Below are 24,166 nucleotides of genomic sequence, written 5' to 3'. Positions count from 1 at the left end.
CGTTTTTTTCTTTCAATGGGCTAATTGTTTTTGCCTTCAATCTAGGCTTTTGCTTGTAGATAATTTTTGTGTGATACTGTTGCGAGATTTGACCCTCAGAGTTTCAAATTATAGTTATTTTTGTGAGCCCAATATTGCGTTTTCGATTTTAAAACGGGCGCTAATTTATAAATTTTGCCGTTAGTTTTTTTCATTTTCTTCTTTTTTCTTCAATTTTGGATATTTAGGCGGTCCTGTTTCTATATTCAGTGCAAATGGTTTCTTTTGATGATTCATGCATCAAGTACCTCTTTATAATTTGCTGTTTTTTGTTTTCCAAAATTGTACTCAAGCTAGCTAGTCACATTTTAAACGATTTGCCATCAAATACTTTTCTGTTTTTTTTTGTCTTTAATTTTTTCAGTAATAGTTCGTTTTTTCTTCCTATATTCAACCGGAGAAAATTAATTTTATTTTGTCCTAATTGCAGTGACTCCAAAATGATAGTTTTGGTAGTGTTTTGAGTGCTACTTTTTGTATTATTTTCCAATCAAAAACTCAATTTATATTCTGAGAATTTTATCTGCCTTATGCTTTGGCAATGTCTTTTTGGGTATTACAGATGACTTCGGTTTCTTGCTTTTAATATCAGTATTATGTGTATTTTAATGGCATTTTAGCCCCTTCATTTGTTTGAGCTCATTTGTTTTTGACCATCCACAAAATTAGGCCAATTTTTAACCAAATTTTTTTATTGATATGAGATTTTGCGGCATCAAGAGTTTGTCAAATTATTCTCCTATGTTATAGATAAGTTGGGTTTTTTGTATACCTACTTATTGTGGTCTTAATTGTTTTTATGTTAAATTGCTCCTATAATGTCAATGCTCAAGCTGATCGCGTGACATCGGCGACATAGGTTTCACCAATTCAATTAATATCTGGTGATGTAAATAGTTAAGGTTTTGAGACCGAGGGATTGGTTTCAGCTGTAATTACGGTTTTATTGGTGAAGCGGACGCTTCTAGTCGCTTCCGGGATTTTTCCGGCTATGTTTTCTTTTTCATACTTTGCATCACAGTTGCATAACTTTCAGGTTGAGTTTTCTTCCTAGTGATGCATAGTTTGATGCAAACAATTTTTGCAGACAATTGTTTATGCCAACATTAATTAATTAAATTTAATGTTTATGACTTCACTGTCAGTGTTTTGTCACTATGTATCCTGTATCTGGGGATTTTTTCTGCTAGTGTTTTTTTATGTTAGTGGTGGTGTGCTGCACATCGTGTTTCATCTTCTTTCTAGAAGAATGTGATCATATATATGTGCTAGTTTCGTGATTCCTTCAATTTCGTGATTCCATAATTGCAACGGACCATCTCTTACTAGATTACAAAAACCAGAATCAATTATCAACGCAAAAACTTCAAATCATTTCTCTACGTAGATTTGAATCAAACTGTTAGTCAACGGCTGATGGAAAACGGTTTCTCTCGTCCGTTTGACCGCCCCAGCCCCTCTTCTACCTCCTCTCAGTATAGTGGGTGAATATTATTTGCGACACCCAACGGCAGTTTGCCAAATTTTTTGCTTAAATTTTTACTTTTAGTGGAGCGTAATCTGTAAATAATGAGGAGTGGGAGTTCGAATTGGGATACGAGAAAGGATCAAAATTTGTGTCTACTTATTTTGGTGTCTATTAATTGGTTGTTCACTCTTCAGGAGAAAAAATACTGTATGGCCCTTGTGATTGCACTAATGGCTCTGCTGATCGTGGGACTGGTCGTCATTCTGTGCGTAATGCTGATTCCAGACGATTCAAATTCAGAAACGATCCGGTCAGTAATTTTAACAGGAGTAAAATTGCTATGTTTAATAAAATGGGAAGGTGACACCGGACAAGGGATCGAAAGGACAACATCGAACACATTGCACACTAGTTGATAAATATACATTGTTTTTATTGGTTGTAATTAAGCGCCATTTGTATGCGTAAACATAAGATCAGCCCATTTGGTCAGGCCTCGTGGGCTATTAATATGCCTCAGCGGCAAAAGTAGTAAAATTTTTCAAAATTTATCGAAACCGAATCTATCATAGCGACTTGACATGTTAGACACTGCACTGTATGACTGCTGCACTCTAATTGGCCAAGATGCACAAATGAGTGACCGAAATGAATATCTTCATTTTTGATTTTTCGATTTCTGCTGTCTTTCACTTTCAGAGAGGATTTTGTCCGAAGTTTTACCAGCTTACAGTTTAACAAAAAACAATTCTTCTTAGGTACTAAAAATTGGCCAACTGCCTTCTCGAAAATATTACTGGTGCTAGGTGGTGACATTAAATATAATTAAATCCAGGGCCACAGAAGCCTGCAGACTTTGAAAATTTAGTGCAACTAGAAAAATACAGGATGTTTTAGGTGATTGCAGAAATTATTGTTGAATTAACAGAAACATGGCTAAAGTACAAAAAATTAACAGAAACATGGCTAAAGTAAAAAAGGCCAGCATCTCGGAATAGTAATGCGTATGTTTCTTTCCGAGGTGACAGAAACTTCAATAAAGTGAAAACAGAGTACCCGGGTCGAGGGGTCAGCAGCTGTAAGCGGATATTTTCGTAGAAAATCCGCTGAGTGCGCTGAAATTTTGTAAGGTTTGTGCTGATTGCGCTGAAAATTGATAAAAAGGTGCTGAATTCGCTGAAATAAAAATTTTAAGCACATTTCAGCACATTTCTTGTATAAAATCGGCATTTGATTCAGCACCATTCTTACATGATTTCAAAATTTGTGAAAAATTTAATTTCAGCGGATTCAGCGCCTTTCTTACATAATTTTACGTGCAATTTTTTTGCTCACTATTGCTTATAACGTAGTCAGCATGTAGGCTCCTTCACATTTTACACTTCTGAAGAGCCACTAATCAATCAAAACTCTGCATGTTTTTTTTTAATATGAAAATTCATTTTTTGAAAAACGTACCGAGTGAAAAGCGTCACTTTTTCATCATATCTAACGGAAGGAAGATAATTACACTTAAGCTACCTGGTTTCATTCAATCAAGTAGTTTGGTTTTATACCTCAGCTGCAATAAATGCTTTATCTTAGGGTTTGACAAGATTCTTGAGTCTTTTGGCAGATATCCAACTGTTTTTAAATTGAACTGCCCTAGTGCAAATCTTTTTTTAGTCTTTCACAGTTGCTGCTTCTGAATGTACATCAGGAAAAAACGTTGAAAATGCATAAGATAAGTGCTGATATTGTGTAACATAAGTCCTGGAAGATTTCTAAGAAATGCGCTGACAGCTGATGAAAAATTATATTTTCAGCAGTGAGATCTTAAATAATTATCCGTTTAATGTGCTGAAAAGTGCTGAAATTATGTAAGAAAGGTGTTGAAAATTCAACAGATTAAGCGGATTAATGTGTAAGATTTACCCGCTGAAAAATATTTTTTTTGGCGGTTGTCAGCGCATTTCTTACAAAAATTTTGAGAAATTCCTCGACCCGGGGAGGAGGCGTTTTGCAACCAAAATCAGATCTCAAAATAAAAAAATTAATTGTGACGAGTAAACTGAGGTACGTAAATAGACTATTATGAAAATAACTTAAAAACATCTCATGAAAAAAATAGTATTTTAAGTAAAAATATAGGTGAAGTTCGTGTAAAAACATTTGAAGATGTTACAACAAATATTATCCATTTAACCACATCTTGAATTGATGATAAAACAATTGATTAATTAAGCGAAAACAAAAATAATATAATTGCCATATCTAATAAACTTGCTGAGGTTGATGATTGTTTTTTTTTTCAAAACTGTAGTAATGTTCCTATTGACACTATCTCTAAATATTAGAAACTAAATAACTGAAACATTGATTTGAATATATTAAATCTAATCAAAACATTACTAAAATACAGTTGGATGTTATGTTTACTCGTGCTCTAAGATTAGAATGCATTATCCAGGCAGGACTGCATTATCAATTTATTCAAGATGTTACAATGAAAGAAATTGAAAATTAGTTTAATAATGAAAATGACAACAATACAAACAACAGCACCGAATGAAACACTATTATATCCTAACACATCTACGTTAAAACAAAGCTTAATAAAAGTTAAAATTGAAGCGAACAATAACTTTAATAACTGCAATAAATTTCTCGAAGATCTTATAAATTCCTATGAAACAGAAACTAACAATTAGGCGAAAAATTAAAAAATATGAGACTAATATTTACAAAGCGGAGATAACAGGAACCATTTTATCATCTATAGCAACAACAGCAACGTCAAAAACAGTTGCATTAACTGGAAAAGGAATACCTTTTTCTATACCAACAGCATTTGCAACAGCAACAATATTTCGATCATCATCAGAAACAAATAGTACTAAAATAAGAAAAAAGATAATAGAGTATTCACAGCTATATGTTCTTACAAGAGAGTTTAATGATAAGTTTTATAAATTTTTTGTTAGGTCAATGAAAGCTAATGAAATAGAAAACACTGAGTATAAGGAATTAGTTAAAATCTATGAGGACCATAAGAAATAAAAAGAATAAGATAAGCTTTTTTAAACTAAAGACAATAGTGTTCAGTGATATGAATATTTTTAGTAATGACAACATTAGTAATTAAATTAAGGGAAAGTTTACGTTAATGTTAATATATTGTTAATGCTTTTGCTAGTGTTATTGCTAATGTTAAAAAATAGTTAATGTTGGTGTCACTGTTAAGGTTAATGCTTAAGATGGTGCTAATATATAGTTTTTGTTAATATGTAGTTAATATATACAATTAATGTTAATATATAGTTAAAGTAATTATATCTAACATTTTTGTTTTGTACCGAGTTATAAACCTCTTCTTTTTGTGCAAGTCTTATACCTTCAACTTTGGTAGCAAAGTGAATTAGATCTGGTGTTGATGATAATACTCCCGCTAGGTCTTTAGTTGCTCTTGATGTACCAATAATACTAGCTATCTCTAATGCTTTAAGTGGATTATTAGCAAATTGCTTTCCAAAACATACTGCAGCTTTGGCAACATTTATTAAAAAAAAACCTTTTAAAAAGTCTGCTTCAATAACAGAATCAGACACTGTCATTGATTTTTTTCTTTTAAAATTTTTACAAGTACCTTTCAACACTTTAGCACCTGTAGCAGATACAAAACCATAAGTTCTATTATTACCAGAGCAATGTCTACTAACAACACGATATTATTTATATAAAGCGTTCCTATTTGTGACTTTTTTTTAACATGCAAGACATAAAGTATAATACTTTTACCATAGTTACAAAACGTAATGTTAAAATTAAGCCTAATGTTAGCGCTAAACATACTACTACTTTAAATCATTCTCACAAAAAGAAATAATAATTATGAAAAAAGGTTATTATTTATGCAGTAGATAAAAAGAAACAATAATAAAGATATAAGATATAGTTTAGCAAAAGATTCTGTAACTGATTATAGAACTCAACCATATCACCTAAGTTTTATCTCATATTCCATATCTTATAAATTAACTCTTCTATTACCTCACCTGGTATACCAAACCCTTGATCTTTTATCATATCTACGAAGTTTTTCCTAAAGAGATAATAACTTTTATTGATACAGATATAATTTTATATATATAAATATATATATATATATATATATATATATATATATTCGACAGAGAATTGTTTATCTTCTAGTATACTTATGTTCTTTTTATCTTGTCTGGTTGTAAGCAACTGATCATCTTGTTTTTGTTTTTTATGTTCAGTCAAAACTCTTTCCTTATTCGTCATTAATGCGTTATTGGAATGATCCCTATTAACTGAATTCTTATTCTTATTACTTTTCTTTTTAAACAACTGTAAATTTTATATGATTTTGACAATATTGCTCTAAACTCTTCTATAATAGCACTACCAACCTCTAATTTAAACTCAACAGGACTTTTACTATTAGTCTTATCTGCTTAACCAAGATTTAAAAAAAAGTGTTTTTGTCAGTCTCACCTTCTCTAAACGTTAGCACAAAACTATCTGTATCTGTATAGTTTAGTTCTAGTGCTTTTAGTTTTGGTTCTGGAACATTATCGTAGAACTTATACATCCAAGTTTTGTCAATTCTCAGATAGCAACACCAAGCACACAGGTAAATTATTTCTATAGTTCTCTTTGAAAAGTCTATCAATGCATAATCATCGAACCTTTAAACATTCTTACAAAATGGTTTACTTACACTCTTCAAAAATTTTGTCTTCATCATCCCAGAGCTTATTCTTACAGAAGTTCTCCATATTCATGCATAACTACCAAACAATTTGTTATTCAGATAATTCCACTTAAATCTTTTTCAGTTTCAGTCATAGTTCTGGCTCCATTATTACTATATTTCATTATATAGTCTCTACACATATAAACTTGTTTGCTTTGATAACTCAATTTATCTTTGATATCGTTAGTCCTTTTTCAATATAGAGTTTTAACATTCTATAATGTAGACCATATTCATTATTATCACTCCGATCTAGCACTAACCTCTCATTCTTATAAGAACCTTTCCTTCTTTTCTCAAAACCTGGTTCTTCATCTTCAACTTTTTTTTTATTTGGCGCTAGTGAGGATAGTCTTTTCCTCTTTATCTTCATCAGTATAATCAGTAACACAAACAATTAAATAACCATAATAACAACCATCATCAGTATTTAAAATTTTTTGTATACTAACCCCAACGAACTCCAAAGTCTTTAAAAGGTAACTTTTGCATCAATCATATTTTATCGAGGTCATTTGCAACTATGCAACCTTTTGTTCTACCACCAGAACCTTTCCCAGAAATCTTTTTAGTCTTGCTTTTGCTTTTGCGATTGTTAATGCTTCTGCTATGGCTATTGCTATTTTTTTCACTTCTGTTATTGCTATTGTCATCAATGGACTTGCAATGACGTGGATTACTATCTCTATTGTTATTACTGTTACTATTACTCTTAATATATCTATCCCACATAATACCGCATATACCAGCTCTTTTTAATGTCTATTCAGGACTTTTATCATCTGTATATCTTTTACTGTATCTAGTTTAACAAAACTGACCCTTAACCAACAATCATTAGTTTAATCAGGCAAATTAACACAGTGTACAGCATAATACAGCATGTACAACCTCTTTTACTAATATTAAAGTCTTTTATCATCCGTATATCTTTTACTGTATCTAGTTTAATGCCCTAACCTTTAACCAATAATCAATAGTTTTATCAGGCAAATTAACACAATGTACCGCATAACACAACATATACCACCTCTTTTATTAATAATAAAGTCTTTTATCATCCATATATCTTTTACTGTATCCAGTTTAATGCCCTAACCTTTAACCGACAATCATTAGTTTTATCAGGCAAATTAACACAGTGTAACGCATAATACAGCATATACCGCCTCTTTTACTAATATTAAAGTCTTTTATCATCCGTATATCTTTTACTGTATCTAGTTTAATGCCCTAACCTTTAACGAACAATCAATAGTTTTATCAGGAAAATTTTCCAGGTTTTGTCAATTGTTTCATATCTCATTTAACAATTTCATTAAAACAACAACTCAATATAAGTACATCATTCTTTAAATACTCTAATTTTATATTTATGACTTTTAGCACTATTAAAGAGTTTATGTATTTTTTATTTGAGATAGTGTTTGAACAAAAGTTTGATTGAGATTATTGATATTGCTTACTTCGCTATCTTTATTATGAAACTGTTTGCTATTTCGACCAGATTCCTTCCAATAGTTTCCTTCATCCGCCTTTGATACTTTAATTCTTTTTTGTAATCATTCATATGAGTAGTTACAGCCCCCAGATTCTTGAATTCTATTAAAAATTATCTACCAACAGTTATTGGTTGACGTTCAGATGCTATATATTTCTTATTAGAATTAGTATCAACAATAAAAATTTTTATATCACCATTGATAACATTCTTTACTTCTTGTGGTTGATGTTCATTTGAATAATTGATTTCTTCCTCATACAATTTTAAGCGTAAATGCTTGACCACATAAATGATGTTTGTAATTACCTTCTGAAGTATACCAATGTGTACTTCTATCACAAAACCATAACTTACATTTAGAATCACTAGGTCTTTCTAATAAAACCTCAAGATTTTTAGTCAATGCACAATGTCCATCCCAAATTAGTATTATAATATCTTTTCTCACTTTTTCTATGATAAGAAGCTCTCTTTAGCAGTTCTAATTGTCTATTATTTATTGATTCATATTGCTATATATTTAAATTATATTTCTCTCCCATTTTTGAAATATAGTAATTTTCACTGGTTTGGCATTTGAAATCAAAAAAAAATATATTCTGCTTTATTATTTATTGATTTTTGTAGATGTGAGTTGCAACTCCGTCGATAAGATGGTCGATGCTCTGCATTTGCTATTTATTTTTGTGGATGGTATCGTTAGGTTTCTTTGAATCTTACTTTAGTTTGAATACCACTGGACTCATGAAAAGCTCGGACGAACAATTGTCTGGTTTTATGATTTTTTTGTTGATAATTTTTTTTTATTTTCGTTCTCTACCTTTACTAATAGGTGGATGGGGACTCTCCCTCTTTTTTGTTGGATTGGTGTAAAATGTTCTTTCATTCTGGCGTTTGTTGTAAATTTTCTAGATCTCCCTAATCTGATACAAAGATGTGCGTATTTTTTCAAAGCCCATTTTAATTTTTCGTTCCAGGAGAGATATGTGAAAAAGATTCGAAATCTTCCCCAGAGGCTAGTTGGCCTTGAGGTTGATCCCCAGTTTTTGAGGATGTCGCGTCCCATGATGATTTGGGTTTGATTTTCGACAATAAAAAACTGGCACTTTTCCGCGATCCATGAACCTGAATTAGATCTAATTGGAGGGTGTTCTTGATGTCGATGTGCTTGTTGCCAAACCATCTGTATTTTTGGGGTTGTTATAGGGAAAGATTCTAGCATTCTGTACTTCTAGCAATATCTGATTGTTGCTGTTGTTTAAGAAAGAAGCGTGGCAAGCCTGTTTCAGCTAACCAAGGAATTTGTTTGTTGTTCGAGACCGTAGCAACTCAGAAATTGCTTGTAATGTTCTTGTTAATTTTTGAGTTCAATTCCTCGTTAAATGTGGATGGTTGTATTAGGTTGACATTTGAATAGACTTTTCTGGGTTCTTTATTATAATGGGCTACCTAGGCATCTTCTAAAAAATCTTCTGACGCCACTTCATCTTGGATTGGAGTTTTTCTTACGTGGCGTACTCGGTAACTTTGGTTGTGTTGAGTAATTTGTTGTGAGTTTTTGATGGTCTTGATTTGTTGGTTTCGGCTATATGGTTTTTGCGATGTGCGGCAACGTTCTGGCATATGTGGTTTACAAAAAAAGGAGAAATGTCCTTGTTTTCTGTATATCTTGCCAATTGATAGTTGAGAACTGAAGGGTTGCCGCAATTCCAGCCGGGTTCAATTTTTGCCTCCTTGAGGAGTTGGCAAGAGGGACTATTGTTGGCGTCTCTTTTTTTGTACGTAACTTACAGGATTCCAGCAGGAATTTGTGTTTCCGTTCAGAATATTTTTCTGATCCGACTGGCCTCTTTCTCGATTAATATCAAAAATTAGGACTTGTTGTGGTGTTTTTCTTCAAATTTGAGGTCCACATAGATGTTCTTGTTGCCATTGACGAGGTCCATTATCATCTCTTCTTCTCAATTGTCATTTTAGCAGTCTCTCACTGTGCCTCTGAGCCCGCTATAGATTCTGTCCAGGCTTTCTTTTGGTTGTTATTATGAGTTGAATAGCTGAAATCTGTCAAACGTGATGTTTCTTTGTTGAGTGATTGTCAACTTTAGCTCGTGCACAACCTCATTGGTAGAGCATCTTTCAATTTTTGTTTGTGAATTGCGCTGACGTCTGGCGTCTGGTCCGCAGGGAAAATATATTAAACTTTATATTTTTAGGTCCGCCTGTTATCAACGGATGCTATCCTTTAGTGGGCTATTTGAATCTCTTCTTTGCACTCATTACTCCAAACTTCCCGAAGCTTTTCATTCCTTTGTCCTTATTTTCTGGCTCCATAATCAGTCTCATTTTCAAAGCCGTCTTCTAACGTGAGCTTCGCGGGGTAAATGAGATCTGTCCTAGAAGGTTTTGGACGCAGGAGCTTATCCATTTCTTTATGTTGAGCCATAAAGGCGATCTTGAATGTAGCTAGCCATGTTTGCCATTCGAAATTGGTGTTTGCACCTTATTCCTGAAACAGTTGTATTCCAATTGGAGATTTTTTGTCCTGCGTCATGTGATGATGCAATTGTTCAGTTACCTTAGAAATAATAATACTAAGACATTGATATTTTTCATATTCATTCTTAAATCTTTTATTTACCGAAGAACGCTATTGTTTTTGTTGCTGTTGTTGCCATTGTTTCTTTTCTTATTCTCCTTCTTCTTGTTCTTGTTCTTCTTGTTCGTGTAGTTGTTCTTATTCTTGTTGTTAAAGTAACAGCTCTTGTTGTTATAGTAGTAAATGTTCTGGTTGTTCTTGTCGTAGTTTTTGTTCTTCTTGCTCTTGTTGTTGCTGTTGTTGCTGTAGTTTTTGTTGTTGATGTTGTTATTGCCGTTGTAGCATTAGTTTTTGTGGTTGCATACATTTATTTAATAGATACACTATTAATTAAAAATTTTTCCACAAATAATACAGTAGTTATTTTCTCTTTATGTCCCATATTAAATTGATTCTCTGTTTGAAAATAATCAGAAATTATTTCGTTATATTCAAAACGTTTTATGTATATAGCGAAACAATTAATTAACTTATCTTATTTCTTTGATTTAGGTAATTCGGTAAGTATATTATTACCAGTAACATTAAGAGTTGGATGATTATATCTATTATCTTTTAGATCTTGTTTATCAGTTTAATCGATTATATGCTTAACCTGTCTTCAAACATTATTATTTTTATTATCTATTATTATCTATTAATTCAAGCAAGTTTCTCTTGCCATCAGCACTTAAATGTTTAGCTGTTTCATTTGCATAGCTTTCTCTTTAAACAGCATTGTTAATTACCTCATTACTCCATTTCGACACAGCAGTTTTCCTTTTAATAGATTGAGTTTCACTTTTTTATTACTAGCACATCTTTTTTTATTATAACTATATTGTTAACAAAATCAACAACTTCATTATCAACAATTTTATTAGAACTTTTAATGCTATCATTATCTGAAGCGTATACTCTGTGTTATATGTGAGAAAGATTTGAACTCTTCCCCAGAGGTTTGTTGGCCATGAGGTTGATCCCCAGTTTTTGAGGATGTCGCGTCCCATGATGATTTGGATTTAATTTTCGACAATAAAAAACTGGCACTTCTCCGCGAGCCATTAACCTGTTTTCTGCCTGGAATGTTCTTGTTAATTTTTTAGATCAATTCCTCGTTAAATGTGGATGGTTGTATTAGGTTGAATAGACTTTTCTGAGTTCTTTTACGTGGCGTACTTGGTAACTTTGGTTGTGTAGAGTAATTTGTTGTGAATTTTTGATGTTCTGGATTTCTTGGCTTCGGCTATATGGTTTTTGCGGTGTGCGGCAACGTTATGGCATATGTGGTTTACAAAAAAAGGAGAAATGTCCTTGTTTTTTGTATATCTTGCCAATTGATAGTTGAGAACTGAAGGGTTGCCGCAATTCCAGCCGGGTTCAATTTTTGCCTCCTTCAGGAGTTGGCAAGACGTACTATTGTCGGCGTCTCTTTTGTTGTACGTAACTTACCAGGCTCCAGCAGGAATTTGTGTTTGCTTTCAGAAATTTTTTCTGATCCGACTGGCCTCTTTCTCGATTTATATCAAAAATTAGACTTGTTGTGGTGTTTTCTTCAAATTTGAGGTCCATATAGATGTTCTTGTTGCCAATGACGAGGTCCTTTATCATTTCTTCTTCTCAATTGTCAATTTAGCAGTCTCTCACTGTGCCTCTGAGCCCGCTATAGATTGTGTCCAGGCTTTCGTTTGGTTGTTATTATGAGTTGAATAGCTGAAATCTGTCAAACGTGATGTTTCTGGGTTGAGTGATTGTCAACTTTAGCTCGTGCACAACCTCATTGGTAGAGCATCTTTCAATTTTTGTTTGTGAATTGCGCTGATGGAAAGTGCGGCTGGCGTCTGGTCCGCAGGGAAAGTATATTTAACTTTATATTTTTAGGTCCGCCTGTTATCAACGGATGCTATCCTTTAGTGGGCTATTTGACTCTCTTCTTTGTACTAATTTCCCCAAACTTCCCGACGCTTTTCATTCCTTTGCTTTCTGTTTTTGGCTCCATAATCAGTCTCATTTTCAGAGCCGTCTTCTAACGTGAGCATCGCGGGTTAAATGAGATCTGTCCTAGAAAGTTTTAGACGCAGGAGTTATCAAGGCCATCTTTAATGTAGCTAGCCATGTTTGCCATTCGAAATTGGTGTTTGCACCTGATTCCCGAAACAGTTGTACTCCAGTGGGAGATTTTCTGTCTTGCGTCATGTGATGATGCAATTGTTCAGTTACCTTAGAGATAAAAATACTAAGACATTGATATTTTGCATATTCATTCTTAAATATTATATTTACCGAAGAACGCTATTGTTGTTGTTGCTGTTGTTGCCATTATTTTTTTCTTATTCTCTTTGTTCTTGTTCTTGTTCTTCTTGTTCGTGTAGTTGTTCTTATTCTTTTTGTTAAAATAATAGCTCTTGTTGTTATAGTAGTAAATGTTCTGGTTGTTCTTGTTGTAGTTGTTGTTCCCCTTGCTCTTGTTGTTACTGTTGTTGCTGTTGTTTTTGTTGTTGATGTTGTTGTTGCCGTTGTAGCAGTAGTTTTTGTGGTTGCATACATTTTTTTAAGTTGATACACCATTAATCAAAATTTTTCCACGAATAATATAGTAGTTATTTTCTCTTTATGTCCCATCTTAAATTGATTCTCTGTTTGAAAATAACCAGAAATTTTTTCATTTCATTCAAAACGTTTTATGTATATAGCGAAACAATTAATTAACATAACTTATTTCTTTGATTTAAGTAATTCGGTAAGTATATTATTACCAGTATTATTAAGAGTTGGATGATTATATCTTTTATCATTTAGATCGTGTTTATCAGTATAACCGATTATATGCTTAGTCTGTCTTCAAACATTATTATTTTTATTATCTATTATTATCTATTATTTCAAGCAACTTTCTCTAGCCGTCAGCATTTAGAGGTTTAGTTGTTTCATTAGCACAGCTTTCTCTTAAAACAGCATTGTTAATTACCTCATCACTCGGTTCCCACACAGCAGTTTTCCATTTAATAGATGCAGTTTTCCTTTTGTATTATTACCACATGTTTTTTTATTATAACAATATTGTTAGCAAAACCAACAATTTCACCATCAACAGTTTTATTAAAATTTTTAATGCTATCATTATCTACAGCGTATACTCTGTGTTTTCTACTGTTAATTGTATCAACTTTATGTAACCCAGTACCTGTAGCAAGAGGTACATTATCATCAGCTTTTATTGTTAGGTCCGGTGTTAGAAAATTACAAGATCCTAATATTGTACCAAAGATACAAGCAGCATATGATGTTTGATGATAGAAGTCTCTACTTATCTTCTCTTTAGTTAGAACATCATTTTGTATTTTAACAACTTTGAGTTTTAAATTTACGTGAAAATAGAGTATATAGTTATCTTTTCTATTATGCTTTTTATCAGTATAAGATATCATTCTTCTTAATATTAGATATTCTATTAGATCATTTATTTCACAGAGAATTGTTTGAACTTTAAGTTGTTATATATAATTCACCAACTGTTGAATCAAATCCAATATTTGTTTTTATCAAAGACAATGAAGGTTGTGGTTACTGGATTACGTTCAATAATACCTTAATCAAATCTGCTGCAATATTATGGAAGTCATATTTAGAGACGGTTTTTATGTCTGTAAAGAAGGATAGACTATTAATTGTTGTTATAAAAATTGAATCAGTATTATTTCTCAACTACTTATCTATATGACGTGCTTTATGTCACATTGTTCTCATTTGCCTAGCATAATGTCTATCAGCTGTTTAATATAATCTTATATCACTATTTTTTTAGTGCGCATAATGTCATTTATTATTACACAGTTTCTAAAGCTTTCTACATTTTCCTTTGTAACATCTCCGATGTCATATATAGTATATTCTTTCCAATATCTTTCATCCTTATATGTTACTATTGTAGCCGTTTCATCTCTAATAGTTTTATTCCTAGTGTTTTTATAATTGTTAGTGTTAATTTTAGTGTAAGTGTGAATATTAGCGTTAGTATTGTCGATAGTGCTATTGTTGTTGTTATCGGTAGTGTTAGTGTTAGCGACAGTGCTAGTGTTAATGAAAGTTTTAGTTAGATTGTTAGTGTTATTGTTGATGTCAGTGTTATTGTTAATGTCTGTGATAGTGTTAGGTAAATATAAACTTAGTTACTCTCCAACAAAATAATTTTTTCAGTTATTAGTAGCACCATAATTAATTACATATGTTGGTGATGAAAGAGTTTTCTCCTCATATTCCTTGATTACTTCTTCTAATTTTGCCGATTTTTAAAGGATAATTGCAGCGAGTATCAATATATTAATTAATATTGTATTCAACCTCATCTTTTTATCAGCAAAACTCATGTATTAACAATTGAAAAATTTCTTATTGCCTATGATGTTAAGAAGAAAACTATGAGTAATAACGAAATTAAAAAGCAAGTGTAGTGATATAACATTAATACCAATTGAAGTAGGTATGAGAGATGAGATGCCAGAAAGAATAAAGGAAGAAAATGTTAATATTATTTTTAACCTACATCCATTTGATGGTACTCATTGGGTTCCAGTTATAAAAAAACAATGCTGTTTATTAATTTGGTATTTTTGGCAAAGAAACACCGTCAAAGTATCTAAACAATTTTGTTGATCTGAGATTGGATGAAAAATACAACAAGAAAATGAATCATATTGGGGTGCTTGTTGTCTATATATGATCAATCTTATTCATAAGTGGTTTAAAGTATGAAGCGAATAAAATAAATTGGTTGATCAAAGAAGGTGCACTGAAAAATAGAGTAAGTGGCGTTATTTGTGTTGTAATAGTGATAATGATAGTTAAACTCATATTATTAGTAATAGTGATGGTAATAGTGAATCGAGGAGTAGCAAACAATTTTGTGGAAGTAATAATGATAAAGTGTAAATAATAGACAAAAAAAACAGTAGTAAAAATTAATAGTAAAAATGATAGTAAAATTGATGATGATAGTAAAAACAATTTTGATAAGGATACGATTTTTGATAATGTATCTCTACCAGATGTGTAATATCAGGACCTGATCTCTCAGCAGCTTATGATCTCTCACAGATCCGGACCTAGTCGTTGGGGTAAAACACATCTAATAAATGATTGTTTATATGAAAATATGGTTTGAGATATCATAAATCACGGGTCCTACTGCTGATCTATACAATGATATCAATAATGTTAACAAAAGTGCTACATATCTTTTTTATAAAGATATTAGAAAAGCTATCTCCGCCAGATAATTTACCTAAAAATAAAAGGAAACTAACAATATTTGTTGATGTAAGAGCAAAAGAAACTGTTATTAATGAGTGCTTCTGTAGAGGTAGACATAATAAGTGGAATATGATATATCTCAATCAAAATATTTTTTCATTAGATAGACAAAGTGTTAGAGAATAATCTGTTTATAGTTTTTTTGGTAAAAAGTTAATGCTGTAATTCTCAAACATAGCGATTTTGTTAATGATTGTGAGATTACATATAACAGTTTCGCTGATTGATGTAATCAGGTTTGGAGAGAACCTTACTATTATATTGATATAGATATGTCTATATACAAAAACACATATGTTAGTCTAAGGGTTGATTTCAATGAAAATGTTGCTTCGGTTGCGTAAATTTGCTAGTGGTGAAAGAAATTATTTTACATTATAAAAGACGAGTACTTTAGATAAGGAAAACAACGATTGAGTTAGAAGGAAATAAAATTGAGTTAGAAGAATATATAAAAAAGTTAGAAGACAAAGTAAAAAATGTGAAGTAATTAACAATAGAATAGATTTATTTAAAATTACACTTGCCTTTAAGTATCTAAATGTTTTTAAATGTCTTAGTACTTTAAACAAATCATGCAGGTCTATCGTTTTACTTCCATCAATATCACCACTAATGATTTTTTTTGGTTAATATTGATGCATGACATATAAAATCTTTAACATCTGTATTAAAACTAAAGTTAGGTTGTATTCGTTGAGGACCTATGCGATCATTTTGATATATTGTATCATATATATATATATATATATATATATATATATATATATATATATATATATATATTCTATAATTACTTTTATCAACGTAATGTTTTATATAAAATTTTATGATATCAGGTTCTCCATTACAGTTTCTATTAAAATCTGTTATCTGTTTGTAAATTTCATTATTAACAATAACATAATCTATATTGAATAATCAGGATAAAACTCAATACCAATCTTACAATAACACTCAGTAACATCAATTACATTGAATATTCTTGCCTAATAAGTTTGCGTTTTAACGGTATTACTCTAAAACGAACTACTGCATACTGAGGTCTCTCCATAAAACTCTACATTCCAGGATCGAAAATGAAGTTAGTAGCATTAGATACTTTTGACAGAATGTCTATTTTTCACAGTAACTGGAGTCAATACTTTTTTTTCCAAATTTTTGTACTATTATTCTATTATCATTACTGGGATCAAAACTAGGAACACAACTTGATATATTTTAAATTCTTTTTAAAACTATTATTAACAAAAATACTGAAATTAACATCACCAGCATTACCTATGCAATGCTTTATGATTATCTTTTCTCTTAATATTAGCTTGAATTCTAAACCAATTAAGTTTTTATCTAAATAATTGACAAATCTTAATAGATCACTCATCTTAGTCATCATGTACATATGTCCTGTAGGATCTCTAATTGTCGGTCTTTTTCACCTTGATCTCTATCAAAACAACTTTCTTATTCATCTTTAATACTAGTCAATAACTTATACATAAATAGGTTGGGATGACAATGATCTAAAGACTCAATTGTTCAACCTCGAGTGATTTCAAAACTGACCAAATAACGCAACCATACCATTATTAAGCAATCTGATATTAGCGTCATTTGCAAATCTAGTTCTAGTATTGTCCAATACATCAAACTCTAACTCTAAATCTGATTCAGTTATGTTCCGTTGATTTTCTTTTCTGCTTAGGATAATATATGTATTGACAATAATAGTATTCATAGTAGCTAGATTGTTTTTTATTATTTTATATTTTATGTATATGATAAAATTGGTCAGACAAAATGCTATATGAACTACAAAAGATACACAACGCCTTAACTAAAACTAAAGATGAACATAATAATAAATATAGAAAAACAAGACCATTAGAAAGATTTCTTTTTTTAACATATACCTAATACAACAAAGTAGAGTTCAATCAGATTATCCGTTTATTATGCATTGTTTGGGAAAAACGAAGAGAATAACAAATTTGCATTTAGGGTAGAGAATGGATATTATTTTTTTAATGTAGATTCTCCTGGTGGAGTTTCTCTTGATGATAGCTTAATCTTAGGAATAACACATGGATCTTGTCTGAAATAGCAGATATCGTAAAACGGGAAACATATGGTAATGTTATAATAGAAGCAGATAGGAATACAATGAAACCTCAAATGCATGTAATACAAAATGTTCTTAACTTTAATCTAAATATTTCAATGGCATCGTTATTAGCATTTAAAAAACAAATATATGATATTGGAAAATAAACAGCCAGTAGTATTGTAAATATAATGGGATTTATTACAATCAATATTCAATTTATTCATATATCTTTTATTAAAGATAATGGTTATAACTCTGATATATTATACAATTCAATCTATCTGAATCACCTCGTTTTATGATAGTTAACATTCCATCTAAAGTTTCATATCAAAAGGTTACAAAATAGAGAAAAAAATATATTGAAATGAGTGTTAGAGATTTACATGGTGGATCAATTGATTTTAATGGTAATGTGTTAAATTTTTTTTTCCACCTATTACAAAAAAGTACTTTAGTCGTTGATGATCTAGTTGTTAGTGTATTATACTTAATGTGTAAATAACAGTGAAGTAAGTAAATTACCTTAAAATTAATGTTTTTGGTTAATATAACGGTAAGGTAATAATTTACCTTATTAGTAATGTTTATTGGTTGTTTTAACAATTTACCTTATTGTTATTGCTTTGCTTAATATAACAGTTTCTCTTATTATTACTGTTTTTGTTAATAAAACAGAATAGTGATAACCATTCAATAGTTAATGATTTTTTGCTCCTAAATGTTGAGTAGTGAATAAAAAGCAATTTATGGTTACCTATCAAAAAAAGTTTCAGATGTGGTGTTCTTAGGCCAAAAAAAAATTAAGATGAAAAATCCGCCGGGTAGGTAGTTTCCGTCTTTCTTTTTATTTTTAAAATTGGCTTCAAAACAGTACTTTGCGATTGTTTTTGTGGAACGTGGAGATTGCTCTTTTTATGCACTACTCCCGTGACATATTATTTTCGAATTTACAAAGTTACTGGAAAAGTTCTGAACAACTGTTTCTGAAAACCGTCAAACAAAATTCTTCGGAACCTCACACTGCTATCGTCAGCTGAACCAAATCAACACCCTTTTTTGGTCGATGCCTTTAGAGCTCCTCTGCCAGCAGGATCTGTTTTTAGGTGTTTTGATGGGAACGAAAACCAATTGAGATAAATCTTTTCGTCAGTAAATTTTATCTATCTGGCAGCGGCTACATACTTACAGTAACATGCCATCAATTACAAAAATATTCATTCAATTATACAAATTCCGTTGGTGTTGTCATCCGAAAATGTTTATATGCATTCGGTTTCGATGTTTCCTGTGGCGCTGCTTCGGCTTTTTTCCAAAGTTTAAGACCTTGAGGGCGCATCTTCCACGTAGGGCATTTCCTTCTATTTGGTCTCAATTCCATTTTGCAACTTCTGGAGTTGATTTCTTAAGTTGATTCTATAACGAAGACAGAAAGAACACGCTCACAAAGATACTTAAGTTTGATGATAACGATTTAAAACAAAAATAGGTTCATTGTAACTAACCAAGTGCCCTAAAATTGCATTCGTTAAGTCAACGATCATGGTACAGCCTCTGCACTTTCGTTTACGAACAGAGTCTTCAATGTCAACTCCATCACACATAACAGTCACTTTGGCGTCGTCTGAGAAATGACTTTTTTTAATTACCAAAAAAAATTGGATAGCAATGCTAACTCTAGATCTTATCAACACACTAATGGCTTAGAAAGAGGAGCCTGCTAAACGTAATGAGCTCTCAGCCATGAAACTTTTAGCGGGAGCACTAGATAATCTCACTAAAGTCCTCAAACCTCATAACTCTTGGATGGCATTTACCACATGTGCGGCAGCTGTTTGCATTTGCAAAAATTTTGAGCTCGTTATTTAGTAATTCGTACCTTTCGTTTATCTAATTTTATATATTTTGATATAAATTCTATAATATACTTTTAACAACGTAATGTTTTACATAAAGTTTTGTGATATCAGGTAATCCATTACAGTTTCTATATAAATCTGTTATCTGTTTGCAAATTTCATTATACTCATTAACATAATCTGTATCGATTAATCAGGACAAAATTCAATACCAATCTTACAAAAACATTCAGTAACATCAATTACATCGAATATCCTTGCCTCATATATTTGTGTTTTAACGTTGTTATTCCAAAACGAACTATTGCATACTGAGGTCTCTCCATAACAATCTATACTCCAGGATCAAAATTGAAGTTAGTAGCATCAGATACTTTTTACAGAATGTCTATTTTTCATAGTAACTGGAGTCAAAACTTTTTTTATTTCAAAATTTTTGTATTTTTATTCTATTATCATTTCTGGGATCAAAACTATGAACATAACATGATATATTTTAAATGATTTTTAAAACCACTATTAATAAAAAACTACCGTCATTAACATCACCAGCATTACTTATGCAAGGCTTTATGATTATCGCTTCTCTTAATATTAGCTTGAATTCTAAGCCAATTATGTTTTTATCTAAAAAATAGACAAATCTTAATAGATCACTCATCTTAATCATGATGTACATATGTCCTGTAGGATCTCTAATTGTCTGTCTTTTTCACGTTGATTTTTATCAAAATCACTTTCTTATTCATCCTTATTACTAGTCAATAACTTATACATAAATAGGTTGGGATGACAATGATCTAAAGACTCAATTGTTCTACCTCGACTGATTTCAAAATTGACCAAATAACTCAACCATACCATGATTATACAATCTGATTTTAGCGTCATTTGCAAATCTAGTTCTAGTGTTGTCCAATAAATCAAACTCTAACTCTAAACCTGCTTCAGGTATGTTCAATTTATTTTCTTTTCTGCTTAGGATAATATATGTTTTGACAATAATAGTATTCAGAGTAGCTAGATTGTTTGATTTATTTTTTATTTTTTATGTATAGGATAAAATTTGACAGAAAAATGCTATATGAACTACAAAATATACACGACGCCTTAACTAAAACTAAAGATGAACATCAATTCAATTTTAGAGAAACAAGACCATTAGAAAGATTTCCTTTTATTGAACCTATACCTAATACAACAAGTTAAAGTTCAATCAGATTATCCGTTTATAATGCATTGTTTAATAAAAACGAAGAGAATAACAAATTTGCATTTAAGGTAGAGAATGAATTTTATTTTTTTAATGTAGATTCTCCTGGTGGAGTTCCTCTTGACGATAGCTCAATCTTAGGAATAACATCTGGATCTTGTCTGAAATAGCATATTTCGTAAAACGAGAATTATATGGTAATGTTATAATAGAAGCAGATAGGAATACAAAGAAACGTAAAAAGCATGTAATACAAAATGTTCTTAATTTTGATTTAAATATTTCAATGGCAACATTATTAGCATTTAGAAATTAAATATATGATTTTGGAAAATAATCAGCCAGTATTATTGTTAATATAATGGGATTTAATACAACCAATATTCAATTTAATCATACATCTTATATTAAAGATAATGGTTATAACTCTGATATATCATACAGTTTCAATCTATCTGAAACACCTGGTTTTATGATAGTTAATATTCCCTCTAAAGTTTCGTATCAAAAGGTTACAAAACAGAGAATAAAATATATTGAAATTAGTGTTAGAGATTTACATGGTGGATCAATTGATATTAATGGTAATGTGTTAAATTTTTTTTTCCACCTATTACAAAAAAGTACTTTAGTCGTTGATGATCTAGTTGTTAGTGTATTATACTTAATGTGTAAATAACAGTGAAGTAAGTAAATTACCTTAAAATTAATGTTTTTGGTTAATATAACGGTAAGGTAATAATTTACCTTATTAGTAATGTTTATTGGTTGTTTTAACAATTTACCTTATTGTTATTGCTTTGCTTAATATAACAGTTTCTCTTATTATTACTGTTTTTGTTAATAAAACAGAATAGTGATAACCATTCAATAGTTAATGATTTTTTGCTCCTAAGTGTTGAGTAGTGAATAAAAAGCGATTTATGGTTACCTATCAAAAAAAGTTTCAGAAGTGGTGTTCTTAGGCCAAAAAAAAATTAAGATGAAAAATCCGCCGGGTAGGTAGTTTCCGTCTTTCTTTTTATTTTTAAAATTGGCTTCAAAACAGTACTTTGAGATTGTTTTTGTCGAACGTGGAGATTGCACTTTTTATGCACTACTCCCGTGACATATTATTTTCGAATTTACAAAGTTACTGGAAAAGTTCTGAACAACTGTTTCTGAAAACCGTCAAACAAAATTCTTCGGAACCTCACTTTGCTATCGTCAGCTGAACCAAATCAACAGCCTTTTTTTTCGGTTGATGCCTTTAGAGCTCCTCTACCTGCAGGATCTGTTTTTAGGTGTTTTGATGGGAACGAAAACCAATTGAGATAAATCTTTTCGTCAGTAAAATTTATCTATCTGGCAGCGGCTACATACTTACAGTAACATGCCATCAATTACAAAAATATTCATTCAATTATACAAATTCCGTTGGTGTTGTCGTCGGAAAATGTTTATATGCATTCGGTTTCGATGTTTCCTGTGGCGCTGCTTCGGCTTTTTTCCAAAGTTTTAGACCTTGAGGGCGCATCTTCCACGAAGGGTATTTCCTTCTATTTGGTCACAATTCCATTTTGCAACTTCTGGAGTTGATTGCTTAAGTTCATTCTATATTGAAGAGAGAAAGAACACGCTCACAAAGATATTTAAGTTTGATGGTAACGATTTAAAACGAAAATAGGTTCATTGTAATTAACCAAGTGCTCTAAAGTTGCATTCGTTAAGTCAACGATCATCGTACAGCCTCTGCACTTTCGTTTACGAACAGAGTCTTCAATATCAACTCCATCACACATAACAGTCTTTTTGGCGCCGTCTGAGAAATGATTTTTTTTTAATACCAAAAAAGAAATTGGATAGCAATGCTAACTCTAGATCTTATCAACACACTAATGCCTGAGAAAGAGGAGCCTGCTAAACGTAATGAGCTCTCAGCCATGAAGCTTTTAGCGGGAGCACTAGATAATCTCACTAAATTCCTCAAACCTCATAACTCTTGGATGGCATTTTCCACATGTGCGGCAGCTGCTTGCATTTGCAAAAGTTTTGAGCTTGTTATTTAATAATTTGTACATTTCGTGTATCTAATTCATCAATTTTTCTGAAAACAATAGCAAAACAAGAGACAATGTCATTTGGTTGCTTAAGAACGGTCAAAAACGGTATTTCACTGAACAAACTATCAGAAACGATAATCTACTAAAAAACGGTCAACCATTTCCTAGATTTACCGATCAAAATCGATCGAAAACAATCATTTCCTAAAATTACCGATCAAAAACGGTCATTTCCCACTCTAATTTGAACGTTTTGATCGGTCTCGTCAACAGGGGTTTCGCTTATGCGTGTAAGGTTTTGTACAGTAGTATAAAGACCTGAAACATCTCAAGTTTTTGAGATAAGATAAGGGGAGGAATTCGTCGATACAGTTGTGTTTGACTTTCGGGGCTCATTACATTGATTTTTGGGCTCGGTTTACAAAAAAAATATCTGTTCTTCTCAACTCATTCAGCTAGTTTCCCCCTCCATATTTCAATCGTTTTGGACCATTTAGTTTATAGGAACCAGAAAATTTTGTTCCGTGCTTTGAATTTTATTGGTATTGAGCTGGCAAAGATCTGAATGAAATAGTTTCCCCCCATAATACAGTTGTTAGTCCACATTGCCATTCCAATGAGAAATCTACCACTGCAACACAATTGATCTGCCGTGAAAACTATTTTCTCTATAAGATCAAGTGTCACAAACGTCAAAAAGTTCACGAGGCAAAACAATTGGGTTGTTTCAAATTCCAGTAATTTTTAATGTAAAATATGTGCTGTATATCTATTCAAAGTTTCAGTTCTCATAAACAAAGTCAAAGAATAGGTTCCTTTGTTTTAAATATTTAAACAAACATATTCTTTAATTATTAGAACCGAAACTATGTATGCAGATTATTTAAAAGTTCCATCTGCACAGAAACAGCACACGACTACGTTATTCAGAAGTTATGGTTCTCTATTTTCAGGAAGGCGACTGTGGAGGTGTTTTGTGCTCTCCTTAATGTTAATTATAAAATACAAAGGGAAATATTTATTTTTTTGGAAAAAGAAACACAAGAGCGTGAAATAATGATGTTAAATTTAGCGTGCCCTTCTGGAGCATAGTAATGCACCGACTCTAGACATCAAAGAAACCAAAATGGCCCACGCTCAAGCTAAGGCTACATTTTCGCCCTTGTTTGTGACCCCTTCGCGCATTAGTCTTAGCTCTTTAGGGTCTTTTTTTTCTTGGTGGCTAGCTAGGTCAGGTGCGCTCCCTCTGGAGCTCAGTAATGCACCGACTCTAGTCATCAAAGAAGC

General features: G+C 31.5%; 1 protein-coding gene across 1 annotated transcript in view; it reads left to right on the top strand.

Moving 5' to 3' along the window:
* The first annotated feature begins 1,680 nt into the window (after positions 1-1,680).
* Positions 1,681-24,166, top strand: part of LOC142338577 (uncharacterized) — a 55,194-nt gene continuing 32,708 nt past the window's right edge. The window contains exons 1-2 of the mRNA XM_075388380.1: positions 1,681-1,817; positions 23,833-23,848. Of these exons, the coding sequence (XP_075244495.1) occupies positions 1,717-1,817; positions 23,833-23,848 (117 nt within the window). The 5' untranslated portion in view covers positions 1,681-1,716. The remainder of the gene's footprint in view (positions 1,818-23,832; positions 23,849-24,166) is intronic.

Source organism: Convolutriloba macropyga, chromosome 4 (assembly GCF_964194025.1).
Source record: "Convolutriloba macropyga chromosome 4, txConMacr16.3, whole genome shotgun sequence".
In the NCBI taxonomy this organism is placed as follows: domain Eukaryota; kingdom Metazoa; phylum Xenacoelomorpha; order Acoela; family Convolutidae; genus Convolutriloba; species Convolutriloba macropyga.
This window is presented reverse-complemented; position numbering and strand designations above follow the sequence as displayed.